Source organism: Trichoplusia ni, chromosome 16 (assembly GCF_003590095.1).
Source record: "Trichoplusia ni isolate ovarian cell line Hi5 chromosome 16, tn1, whole genome shotgun sequence".
Classification (NCBI taxonomy): domain Eukaryota; kingdom Metazoa; phylum Arthropoda; class Insecta; order Lepidoptera; family Noctuidae; genus Trichoplusia; species Trichoplusia ni.
Genome location: NC_039493.1, coordinates 9,497,686 through 9,509,450, shown reverse-complemented (window position 1 = coordinate 9,509,450; position 11,765 = coordinate 9,497,686). Strand labels below are relative to the sequence as shown.

The window sequence follows — 11,765 nt, the reverse complement described above, 5'->3', positions numbered from 1 at the left end:
CTGATTCTTATTGTTTTTCACAGAATCCATTAGTCATTCGTTACATTTTCATAAAACTGAGAACGCCTTCAGTTGGACGTTTTTTTTTCCTTTAACAAGTAGTTAAAAATTATTTTTTTATAAAAGACACCGGTTATAATTAAGGTAAAAAAGTCAGTCAAAGTTAGTCATGTTTTGTAAACTTAAAATGTAAAAGCTATCTTATCTTGAAAAATCTATACAATGCTTTTAAGAAATTTTCCGGACTTTAAGGAAGTTTTCGGTGGTGTTATCAAAAAATTGCATTTTCGTCCAAATGACTTAAAACAACACAAAAATCTACCGCCGCGTCCGCCATTAATCAGATTCCTTTTCGCAATAAACAAAAACCTTTTAGGATTATGTTTGACAAAGCGAAAAAGACGGGATTTTGGATTACTTTAAGGCTTCATTTACTTTTGTATGGCGAGGGAGTTAATCACACCCTAAAATTTACAAACGAAATTTTATTTCAAGATTTCGTAATCGATCACGTTATGCGTTATTCAGCTAAATCAAGTAAGACTGAGAGCTAATATTAAAGTACTATTATAGGAGTTACGGCAATATGTTTATAAAGAAAAAAAAACAGTAGGATTGGAACATTTCATCAAATTCCTTCTACAAAGGTTTGACGGAGGTTAGTGTTATCTATCACGGCGCGCGGCGTGTCGGTGTTGGTGACGTCACGCGGCGTGTCGCCGGCGGCCGTAGGGCACGGGCACAGCTGCGAGCTCCAGATAAGAGTACAGTTACAGCGGTTGCGCGTCACGCATGTCTTGCAACAGTGTCACGATGAACGACGATGCCGACAAGTGTAAGAAAGAAGCGAGCTTTACTTGAAGATACTAGAAAAAGAAAATCAATGTAGAGTTCCGAAATTATTATAACTTAAATACATACATGCAAGACGCCAGCCCAGCTTACAATTTTCAACTACTATTGTTGTCTTAGTTTTTTTTTAAGATATAGAGTTCTTAAATATAAATTAAGACACGAATTATGTGCCCATTTTAAACCTTAATGGTACCTAACATTTTTATTTAATATCTGATATGATACCTTTCTAAAAGTTGTATATATATTTTGCCGATACACCAAATATACATAACCTCATAGACTATAAATTTTGGCGTAAAATAAACCAATAAATAATACACAACGATTATTCTACAATTAAGTAGTCATTGGATAATATATTGCCAATCGCTAGTCAGTCAATCTGTTAGCAGTCCCGCCCCCGTTGGTCAATTTCCACAACAAGTTTCATAAAAAAAGTTAGACAAATTGCTACTAAAATCAGGGTCTTGTATTCAAAGGCATATATTATATACAGGCCCATGCCTCGGTAAATGTCTTTGAGTTTTTATAAATATATTAGAGGACCATGGGTCTTTTTAAGAAGTCCAAGTCGAAAACATAATATGAAAACAAAACACTACACTCACTTCGTGAATTGCATAGTTAATTTTCCGCTTAATTTTCTCTACTTATAGGTCAGCTTAATACTAAAAGTTGCTCAAAGAGAAAAGCAGCAACCATATTAATAAGCACCGTACCCTCTATGTTATTTTAACTTATTTTTCTAATCTTCACTTATAACTCAGCCAATACTATCGCCATGTGAATTAAATGGGTGAATTTCAACAGGTCCAAAAAAATCTTCATTTCCGTGGATTTTTTATTCTTCAACTTTAGAACAATAAAAAATAGTGTTTTCTCAAGTTTTCGATCAGATATGCAGTTTTGCTTAATATCTAGCAGATAGCTTAAAAAACTAACGAGATATACAAGATTGAAAATTCCGTGCCACGGCGATGAAACATGCATGCACGGCAATGAAACAGGCGTCCATGGCAATGAAATGTTATTATAGTGTACAAGAATATTTAAATGATAAAGTTAATCATTGAAACAAAAATAAATACTATTAATTTATACGCAATAATAATAGAATATAATGTGTAAAAATCCAGTCACACATGATATTATTTTTATAATATAACTATAAATAGATACATTCCTGTCTAGTGGCGAAACAAACATAAGTCACGGAAATGAAACACGTGGCCACGGCAATGAAAGGAAACTGTTTTACAAGGCACGGCGATGATATTTTTTTCATTCCCGTGTATTTTTTTTCATTGCCATAGCAAATTTTGTCCACGGAAACCACGGAAATGAGAGCACGGCGATGAAAATCAAGGGGTATAATTCAATTTACTAAAAAACTGGTAATAATTCACAGTAATGAACACTTTACAAATAAGCTAAATATAAATGGCATTGTATTGAATGCTCAATCGAGATTAAAAACTTATTGAAATAGAAGTTAGACCTATCCACGGCGATGAAAGAAAAAATGTCCAGTACCAAAAAAATTGAATACTTTTAATTATAGCTCGAAAACGCAGGCACGTACACACGTCGTTTCTTGTCTAGCCTTTCGACGTCACTTATATGCAACGTTTAACGCAAAACGGGAGCGACGCAAAACGTTAGAATATGCAATATTCTCAAATATGTTTAGGACATGGCGATGAAAGGTAGTTCTGGGACAAATGGTTTTTTATTAACCATACGTTGTATTGTGTAAATATTTGAATAAATGTATTCCGAGTCAATACTCTAACTATTCACGAACCAAATAAAACTAAGTTTTAATATAAATAACGATACATTTTTGATCAATGATGACTTTAATACATCAAGGTGAGTCGTGGACAAACACGGCGATGAAAGATTATGTGGTTTAACTTTTTTTTTTGGAAAACCTATTAATTATATTAATAAAATATTTAGTGCTACAGATAGATTTTTATGTCATCTACCTAAAAAAAAATGTTAGAACATTATAACAATGCTTTTTAGTACCGATTTCATCGATGCCACGCTATTTTTGGGTCCGGGAAATTCACCCAAATATTCAAATGGCCATCTAACCTACATACATGAGTACAGTTGCTGTCAAACGGTGTAGTCGCTTCTAATAGCATTAGTTTCGTAATCTTATATTAATAATTTATACAAAACCAGCCTCTTACCCAGTTACTCTACGATCTGTTATTCAGGCGAAGTTTAAGGGGATGCGGGCACTTTGCAGGGCATTGTGTAACTTAGTCTCGAGATTTCTAGATATCCGTTGCAATCATTTGATCAGTTATCTTTATCAAGTGTTTTAGCAAACTTTAAGGATTCTCCATCCGTTTCAATTTACACAGAACTGATAAAATACTCTTTAAAATAACCTCGCTTAAAGCAAAACAGGAAAATTTATTTTATCTTCAGTCAAATATCAGACGATATCTACATGTAATTTTCACTTTTCCCCAACGAAAACAAAGCTTTTCCGACATTTTCCTTTAATACCAAAATCTCTATACTGAGGCCTATGTAACAGGATATTGTGAGAGAAGCAATTCTATTTAACGTATTGTATTACGCGGCGCCGTGATGCTCGTTTGTTTTTTAAACGTTCCTTCTTTGCATGGTTTCTTTTTTTACAATCGTCTTGTTAGTGCTTTCAGGTACCTATGTTTTATGAGCATATTCCTGGAATTAACCGATAGTAAACTTCATTTTGCATTCGAAAAGACTGAGTAACTCACGACTTTAACTCTACTATTTGTATTAAGGTAGAATGCTAGAAACATACCTACGTCATTTTTGATGCGTACTAGTTTTCGATTACATCTTCAATCTTGCACAAATAATTTAAAACTCAAAGTAAACATGGAATATAAAAGCTCCATAGATTTACTAATTGTTTTAGTCGTGTCCATCTATTAGATAACATAACGCAACTGCACGGTAAACACGCATAATTGGTGATGACGTCACGCGAGGCCAGCTGATCACGGATCCTCCCTGACGGAGAGGCCGACTGGTGGTCGTCACGACGCGGCCAGTAATCACCAACCAGCAGGAAACAACATATCTGCTTCTGATTGCAATAATCGCGTAAAGAAAAAACATAAAAATTGTGGCTTCGTAAACGTGAAGAGTCCAACACTTGACCAAATAAACCGAACGTTTTGTCAAGCTTCCATCTATTTGCCTATTCATTCTTATTCAAAGTTCGTCAAATGTAAATTCATTTTTTCCGCGGGTTGAACAAACTCTGGATGGAACGGACCTATACAAGTGTACAAAAAAGCTTTATTACGGATCGATATTCGCAATTTGTAAAACAACATTTGAGATATAAGCGCAGGCAAATTATAGCAATCATCATTATTTTCATTAGAAAAGTTCGTGGATTCTTTCAAATCTCCGAAGTTATTTCCCACTTTTTTGGGAGCTATTTATCAATTTCTGTTAGCGAAATAGGTTTCGCTCCAGACAAACAATCTTAAACGTTTATGATATAAAGGTTTCTTAGTAACTCAAACATCCAATTAGACTTTTTAACAAATGGTTTCTTGTAAAGAATATCAAAAAGATACCAGATACTCTGTCTAGGGATCAGACAGTTCTTCACCCGTATATATTAGCTAGTCCAAGACGGATAGTCTAACTTGTTCAGAGCACGTAGCTTCATCTGTTAAGTAATCCCAAATTCTACTGCGTCCAGCTCGAGTTAGATCAATACTTGTGTCCCATTTACAGAGTCACTATGTGCCTGGTTAAAGTGGTTACTTCAAATTCTTGCAATGGAATAGAAATAAAACTTTTGGAGCTAAATCCCACATCACATGGAACTTTAATGATACTACAGTTTAGTAGCATAGTAGTTATTGCATAAACTTATAATAAATATGTCCTAGAACTTCGAGTACGTAATACATACAATAGATGTACACCATCCAATGTTCACCTAGTGTTTACCCATTACACGGCCATAAAGATTTATATTTATAGCGTGTTGCTAATAAAAATACCAATATATCTGCTTGTATAGCTATGTTATGCAGGAAACTTAGCATGCCTTCAACGGTAGACAATAATTAGCCGACGATTAAACTGCCTGTTTCACGGAGTCCGCTTCTAACGCGCTTTGTACGACATAACATGACGGATGAACCTGTCTTGTTAATGCTAAATTGCCGTCAAGACGGTGAAGTGATGAACTTATGACGATAAAATATTCTATAGTATGTGTGTGCATTAAAGGTTTGTTTATGCAATCATAAAAGCAGAATAAAAACAAATAAACATCGCATTAAGTAAACAGTATGAATTATATTTGACAAATGTAAATTAATTGCCCAAAAAGGCTTAGACACTATTTTGGCCGTGATAAAATGATGATAAATTATAACCTACGGCAAAAAAAAGCTTTGGGTTGGTATGTGAGGCGTGATTAAGTGGCGATTAAAGATACACAAACAGAGACTTTGAAGAAGGATGATAAATCCTTTGTTTGCTAAGTCTCAGTGCAAATACGTTCTGCCCATCGCTAATGTATGTAATTTTAAATCCCGATGTTTCGCAGCCTTGTATAATGTATTAGCACAAGCCTGTAATCAGACACTGCATGTCCCGTTTTGTCCGAATTCCATCACAATTCGTGTTACCTCACCCACATTTTATACGACTATTTAAATTAACTTGACATATATTCAAAAAGAAAGCTGTACAATCCGCAAATTTAAAATACTTAGAACATTAAAGAACCTGTCTCTAAACTCTTGGAATTCTGAACCGGTTCGCGTCTTGTTAATATCCGATCCAGCTATGTTTAATATGTTTGTCGCAGACCTTTTTGAACTCTAAAAATAATTTTGTTGTGAATCACCATGGAAGTTTTTCTTTTTCCACATATTTTCCATTAAAACTAACCTATAATATAACCGATTAGTTGAGTTTAAGAGACTGACTTGGGTACAAGATGTCTTGATTGAATTTACGATTGTCACGGTTTCCTGTTCGGAGCGAACGTCACGGCATTCGCGACGCGGCGCGGGCGACGCCGCTGTCGACGCAATGAAAGGTGACATTGACATTGGACCGCGAGGCCGCCCAGCACCTGGGATACATTGAACCTGCATTTTGTTTACCAACACCGCGTGTATAGCACATGCTTGTTTTTACAAAACGAATTCCAATGATTTCTCAATATTTATCCCATTGAAATATCATTGCAAAGAGATCGGTTCCGGGCGCTTTTAAATCGCTATTCGCCCCCGGCAAGGATAAATTCTCTATGAAAGAACAAGTATTCAATAACGATTCTATTGTATCCTTTATCATCTCAAGACCATACAAACAATGCAAGCGTTTAGATAACACCATAGTCTATATAACTTGTAGGCTATAATTATTAAGCCTACGATCCGCACTGGCTTGATAAGCGGTTCCCACGGTGTCCATGTGAGTCAGCTCAGCACGGCCGTGCAGGACAAGGTCCTCACAATGCTTAGGCAACACAAACGTACATACGTGCTAACGATGTATAAGTGCTGTTGCGACGTGCGGCGGGAAACATAAGGGCGTTATACTTACATGATGAAGTGTGAAACCCAAGGAACGCGAGACCTCCGATGTTACAGATTACAACGCTGAATAGGCAAGGTTATACGCAATAGTTACGTTTTACTAGCAAATGTACCTGTCATGAATCATAAGATACAGCTTTTTCGAGTAGAATATCATATAATCTTTAACTAGAAATTCCGTCTAATTGAAAATATCATTAAAAACATCCAACGTCTATATAAAAAAACATTATAATTATAATTTGTGCTGAATGACGTCACTAACCGTTCAAAGAAAACGCGTTATTACCGCTTAAAGTTTTTATACTCTATGTTGAATCAATCGAGCCGAAAAACTGAAGTTGATGACCAAACATTCAGATAATAATCAACAATTAATTTTTACAACCAGTTCTTCATTCTTCAATAAGTTGACTGAATATAGACATGAATTATTATTGAATGGTGTTCAGGAAAAACAATATTGTATAATAATAACCATTGATCCGTTGATTGTGGAACAATAGGGCAGTGCAACGGCTGGCCCTGAGCGGCCCGAACTAAGGCCGAACGCTCAATCAATTAGATAAAAACTGCGACAAAAACTACGATTCGTACATACGTAGGTACTGCGTAATATTCCCGTGTGAACTGTCGCAACTTGATCAATTGTTTACAAGTAGAATATTATAATTTATATATCATATGCAAAGCTTTGACAAGGCGACCAGCCATAACCACATTATACATATAAGCTCTATAAATAACAAGGTTGTTTATAAGTTTTGTAGCAGTGTATTTATCTTTAGAACTTAGGTACTCTCCGCTTCCGACGAAAAACTGGTAGGGATATCATAAAATAGTTCGTTCATTCATTAACTGTATATTCGGCTCATTAGTTCCAAGTTTGTTGTTGTTGTAAAAACTGGTCATCAAAATTAGATTATCTATTCAATAAAACTGGAATAAATAGCAGTATAAATGCAGAAGCTATTTTAATAAATTACGGGTTTATTGGCTTTCGAACTTTTTCGTAGCTGTAATCGTTACGTTTTAATTGACGAACATTTTCTTCGTTACGTTTTAACAGTTATGTCACGTCACTACTACTAGTTCTCGGCAGGTATTTGACCGATTAAAATTTGTTAAAGTATCACAAACGAAGCCGGAGCGAGGCGCTCTCGAGACTCTGAGACTTTATGTAAATATTGTCCAGTGTACACAGCATAGCGAGACTTTCGGAAAGTATACTTTAGGACTCTAGCTATAGTGCCAGTACTTGCTTTGTCCCGTTAGTGAGTATCCATTTCAAAAGAAGACGAGTAATTGAATCTCTTACCTCCAAGTCGAATAAACGCACAGGAAATCTTAAGAAAGAATCTTAGTCACTTATAATAACAACTGAAATGCTGATCCTAACATAAAATCATGCGCAACTCCATCCTCATTAATGCATATCGTGTCATCATCCCGTATTCCAATGCTATGCATGTTTTCGTCTTTGCAGTCAAGCCGACTCTCTGCAAGCGCACAATAAAAGCTCGCACAAAACCATCATTAGCATGTCATAAAGGTTTAATTATTCAAATGTTGTATCAATTGTTGCAGAATAACACGAGCGATATGTGACGTGTGACGCTTGTCATACGGTTGATTCGGGAGTATTCGGGACCAGACGGACAGAGCTAGTGTGTTGTGACGCAAGATGCATACGATGGACACGATGGGCTACGGCCACAAGAAGTACCGGCCGCCGCTGTCTCCCACCAGCTTCTACCAACACGACTATTACTCGAGACACACGACACTCCGGCCGCAGGTATGTGACTACAGTTATGCAGTATGCTGCATTTAAATGTATAACAGTGCATATTTATAAGTAGATAAGTCCATTGTTAGGTGGACCGTGCATAAGCGGTTACCACAAAACGTAATCAAATTTACCGTTTTAAAATAAAAGTGCTGTTAATATTAAATTGTTGCACTAAATTTTTATCTGCTGTAGAATCGTCTAGCTAAGATAATAACTGTAAGATACCATGTATTAGGTTGATCGCAATTAGCAGTAATTGATTACGGGTAAGATTAAACTAGCTACCTATACACGTTATCACATCACTCATAACGATACCATGTCTGAATCAATGTTAATCCTATTAAAACAGCCAATTATCGTGTTTGAGTCTTCTCAGAGAGCAAGAGATCTCGGCGGCCTTAAATGTGGGATGATCGGCATAATCGGCGCGATATTGAATGGAAAGCTTAGGGCCAAGGGTCCCGTTACCGCGGCTCCGCGGCCGGACAACGGTACACGACAATGATATTAACGTGGAATAGCTACACCTTGCTTTGGTTTCGGTCGAAATAGAAAAAAAGATAAGTTGAAGAGGTATCTCATGGATAACCAACTGAGTTAATTCGTTATGGTGTTTAAAAACCAGCCAAACTTAAAACCCGAGATAAAGTCAAAATGGGTAAAGCTAAAGATCTCATTCTTTATTGAGATGTATTTTTCTTATGAATTTCTAGTTCAACTACATTCTTGCTTAAACTACGACTAAATTATGTACAAAATACAGTTTTAGTATGATAGTTACAGAGATTGAAAACAAAAGAAATAATTTTAATAAATTCAAACAATATTTACAATCATGAAACAAACACGAAGTTAACGTATTATGATCTAAATATCTTGGAAGGACACTCAGTCGTTCATAACTCATTCATCTTACAAATTTTATGTAGAAGAACCTATGTAGAGTCTTAATGACACACCATGCTTGACAAACATCGGCAATAATCTAATATCAACGGATATATAACAGGTACTTTAATTCCGCCCTTAAAGTGAGAGCAATAAAGGGCATTCTTGCGTGTACATTTTAAAGTAGAATTCTACTAATTGCGTCTGTCATTTACTTACGCATGAGACAATATGATTAGCGAATCGTGTTACGGGTGTAAAACTGTCGGAAGCGTTCATCAAAATCTGTCAAACGTGTAATAAATTCAAGTTCACGTTTAGTTTGACAGCTGAGACATTTATTTAATTAAGGAAACATATTAGGCCCGTTATTATATTATATAGTTGTAATGACACATTAATTAATATTCTTCGTTAGATGAAAGGAAATAATTGAACCTAAATCTTAAAATCTTCCTTAAATTAACGAATACGCGTTGCGTGCAAAAAAGCTGAATTGATAGTAGCATGAATTTATTATGATAATTGACGTACTAGTCAAGGGGTCATGGTGTAACATCGAAAATCGGTTCATGCGTATTTATAAAACAAGTGAAGTGTTACTATGAAAAAAAACATCAGACAAAAAGATTAAAAAAATCATATCGATTTATCGTTTTTTTTTTGAGTTTCAAAAGACTCACAGTTTGTCTTCGTATATCGACGTAATTGACATGATTGCAGTTTGCAATGTTTCCTATAAATTAAGAAGTGTTCTGCCATTGCCGTTTGTTGTTAATAATCTAAAGAGCTTTAAGCAACTATAATTGTTTCTGATAGTAATCTCGTGTCGGATAGACGCGAACTGTATATTGTTTTAATAGCATTGTGGTAACACGAGCGTGATCAAAGGCTCTTGCATTTACTTAATGAAACATAGTTAAATGCATACATCGCACAATAAAAAGACGCAAAAACAATGAAGATAGTGTAAGCTCGTTTTGCTTAGTACATTAATGTATCGTTTTATTAGTTCTAACTGTTATATTATAGTATTCATTTATACTTTTTAATTAATGGCCTGTTATGAATCATATTTTATTACTTATTTCCTCTTCATTCAATCGCTCACACAGTAACAAAATTAACGACAGGTGTGTTGAATCTATTAGAGAGAGCTGTATATGGATAGACTATTAATAAGTGATGGTTATACAATCATGAAGTTCACATGATCACAGTAATAGCTATAATAACGCTACAGTTTAACGGTTACGTTTTGACACGAGCTTTAGATCGCTCGATAACGAGGTAATATGATTGCGATATCGGCAGGCTGCGCCCGCGCCGCTGCACCCGCGCCGATCGCACGGTGTCGTTCACCGTCACCGATGCCTACCGTTACCTTTGGAACTATTCGTCTCGATCGGATCAAATTTCAAGTACTTCCTGGTATAATAAAAATGCGAGATGAAAAAACAAAACATTAATCGCTATTTTTTGATATTTATACGGAAAGAAATGTAACTTTTTATACCTTAAACGTGTTCCCTTTTGTATTGTGTACATAAATCCTTTACCTAGTAACGTTATTGTAACTCGATTCGTATATTCTTAGATTCTTTATCCATCAAGATTTATACAGATCTGTTATTTTTCTTTTTTCTTCAGATCCGTAGTCATGATCTCCGTAATCCAATAGTACGTTTCCCAGCTTACGATGTGGATTTTTATATAAAAGGGATCACTATTCTAAATGGAGAAAATAATAATACATTTTCCAGAACTCGGTCTGTCATCAGGAAATCTATGTCGTTTAATTAACGTCAATATAATGCTGTTCTTTCATGTTACCGCAATAACATTTCAAACCCGACGTAAATGATGATCGTGAATTTAATCGATATTGAACTAGGTTATTTGTTGCTGTGGCTTTGCAAGAGCTTAGTGGTAATCTACAAAAAAGCGTGTTTAGGGCAGTGATCATTATCGATTCACCCAAATCTAATAAAACACCAACTTTTATTCGTTCCGGTGGCTACGTGACTACACTCTCCAAATCCATCTCGGTTAATTCTGTATAGGGGCTTAATCCACTTTCGATCCGAACTTAATCCTCTCTTTCTATTCAACATCACTTGCAAACGCGTCACTTTGTTTTATTTAGTTTGACTTCGAGAAAATTCGAAAAACCGCATTCGATTCTAAATCGATTACACCCGAATTAAATAAAAAGGTATGAGTTATCTCATGCTCCAGTGAGCTACATCGCTATGCTCCGCTGTGATTACGGCGGCCACGGCGAACCTCTTGTCTCCGACACTAACGGTGCGACTCAACATAAATGATGCTCTTAGTGAAGCTAACGAGGCAATTTACTCACCAAACATACACAGCCAGTACTAATAGAGTACCATTTTGATATATGAACGAAATAGTGATGTGTCTACGTACCCTTTGATTACTCTAGTCAACATTTGAATGTTTACAAAGAAGCAAAACGTTAAAGATTACTTAAAAAAAAAAACAAAGAAATATCTTATTTATTTTTGACATTGATTGGAAACGAATAAATTTGTTTGTACAAAATTTTGTTTTTTCTGCAATATGTATCGCTGAATTATGGTACAAGGCAGATTAAATGCACG

At 35.5% G+C, this 11,765-nt stretch overlaps 1 protein-coding gene across 2 annotated transcripts in view; it reads left to right on the top strand.

The window, feature by feature from the left end:
* The window catches only part of LOC113502182, a 52,920-nt gene that overhangs the window by 11,429 nt on the left and 29,726 nt on the right, over positions 1-11,765 (top strand). For both annotated transcript variants that reach the window (XM_026883608.1, XM_026883607.1), the window contains exon 2: positions 8,043-8,253. In XM_026883608.1, coding sequence (XP_026739409.1) covers positions 8,140-8,253 — 114 coding nt within the window. In that variant the 5' untranslated portion in view covers positions 8,043-8,139. The remainder of the gene's footprint in view (positions 1-8,042; positions 8,254-11,765) is intronic.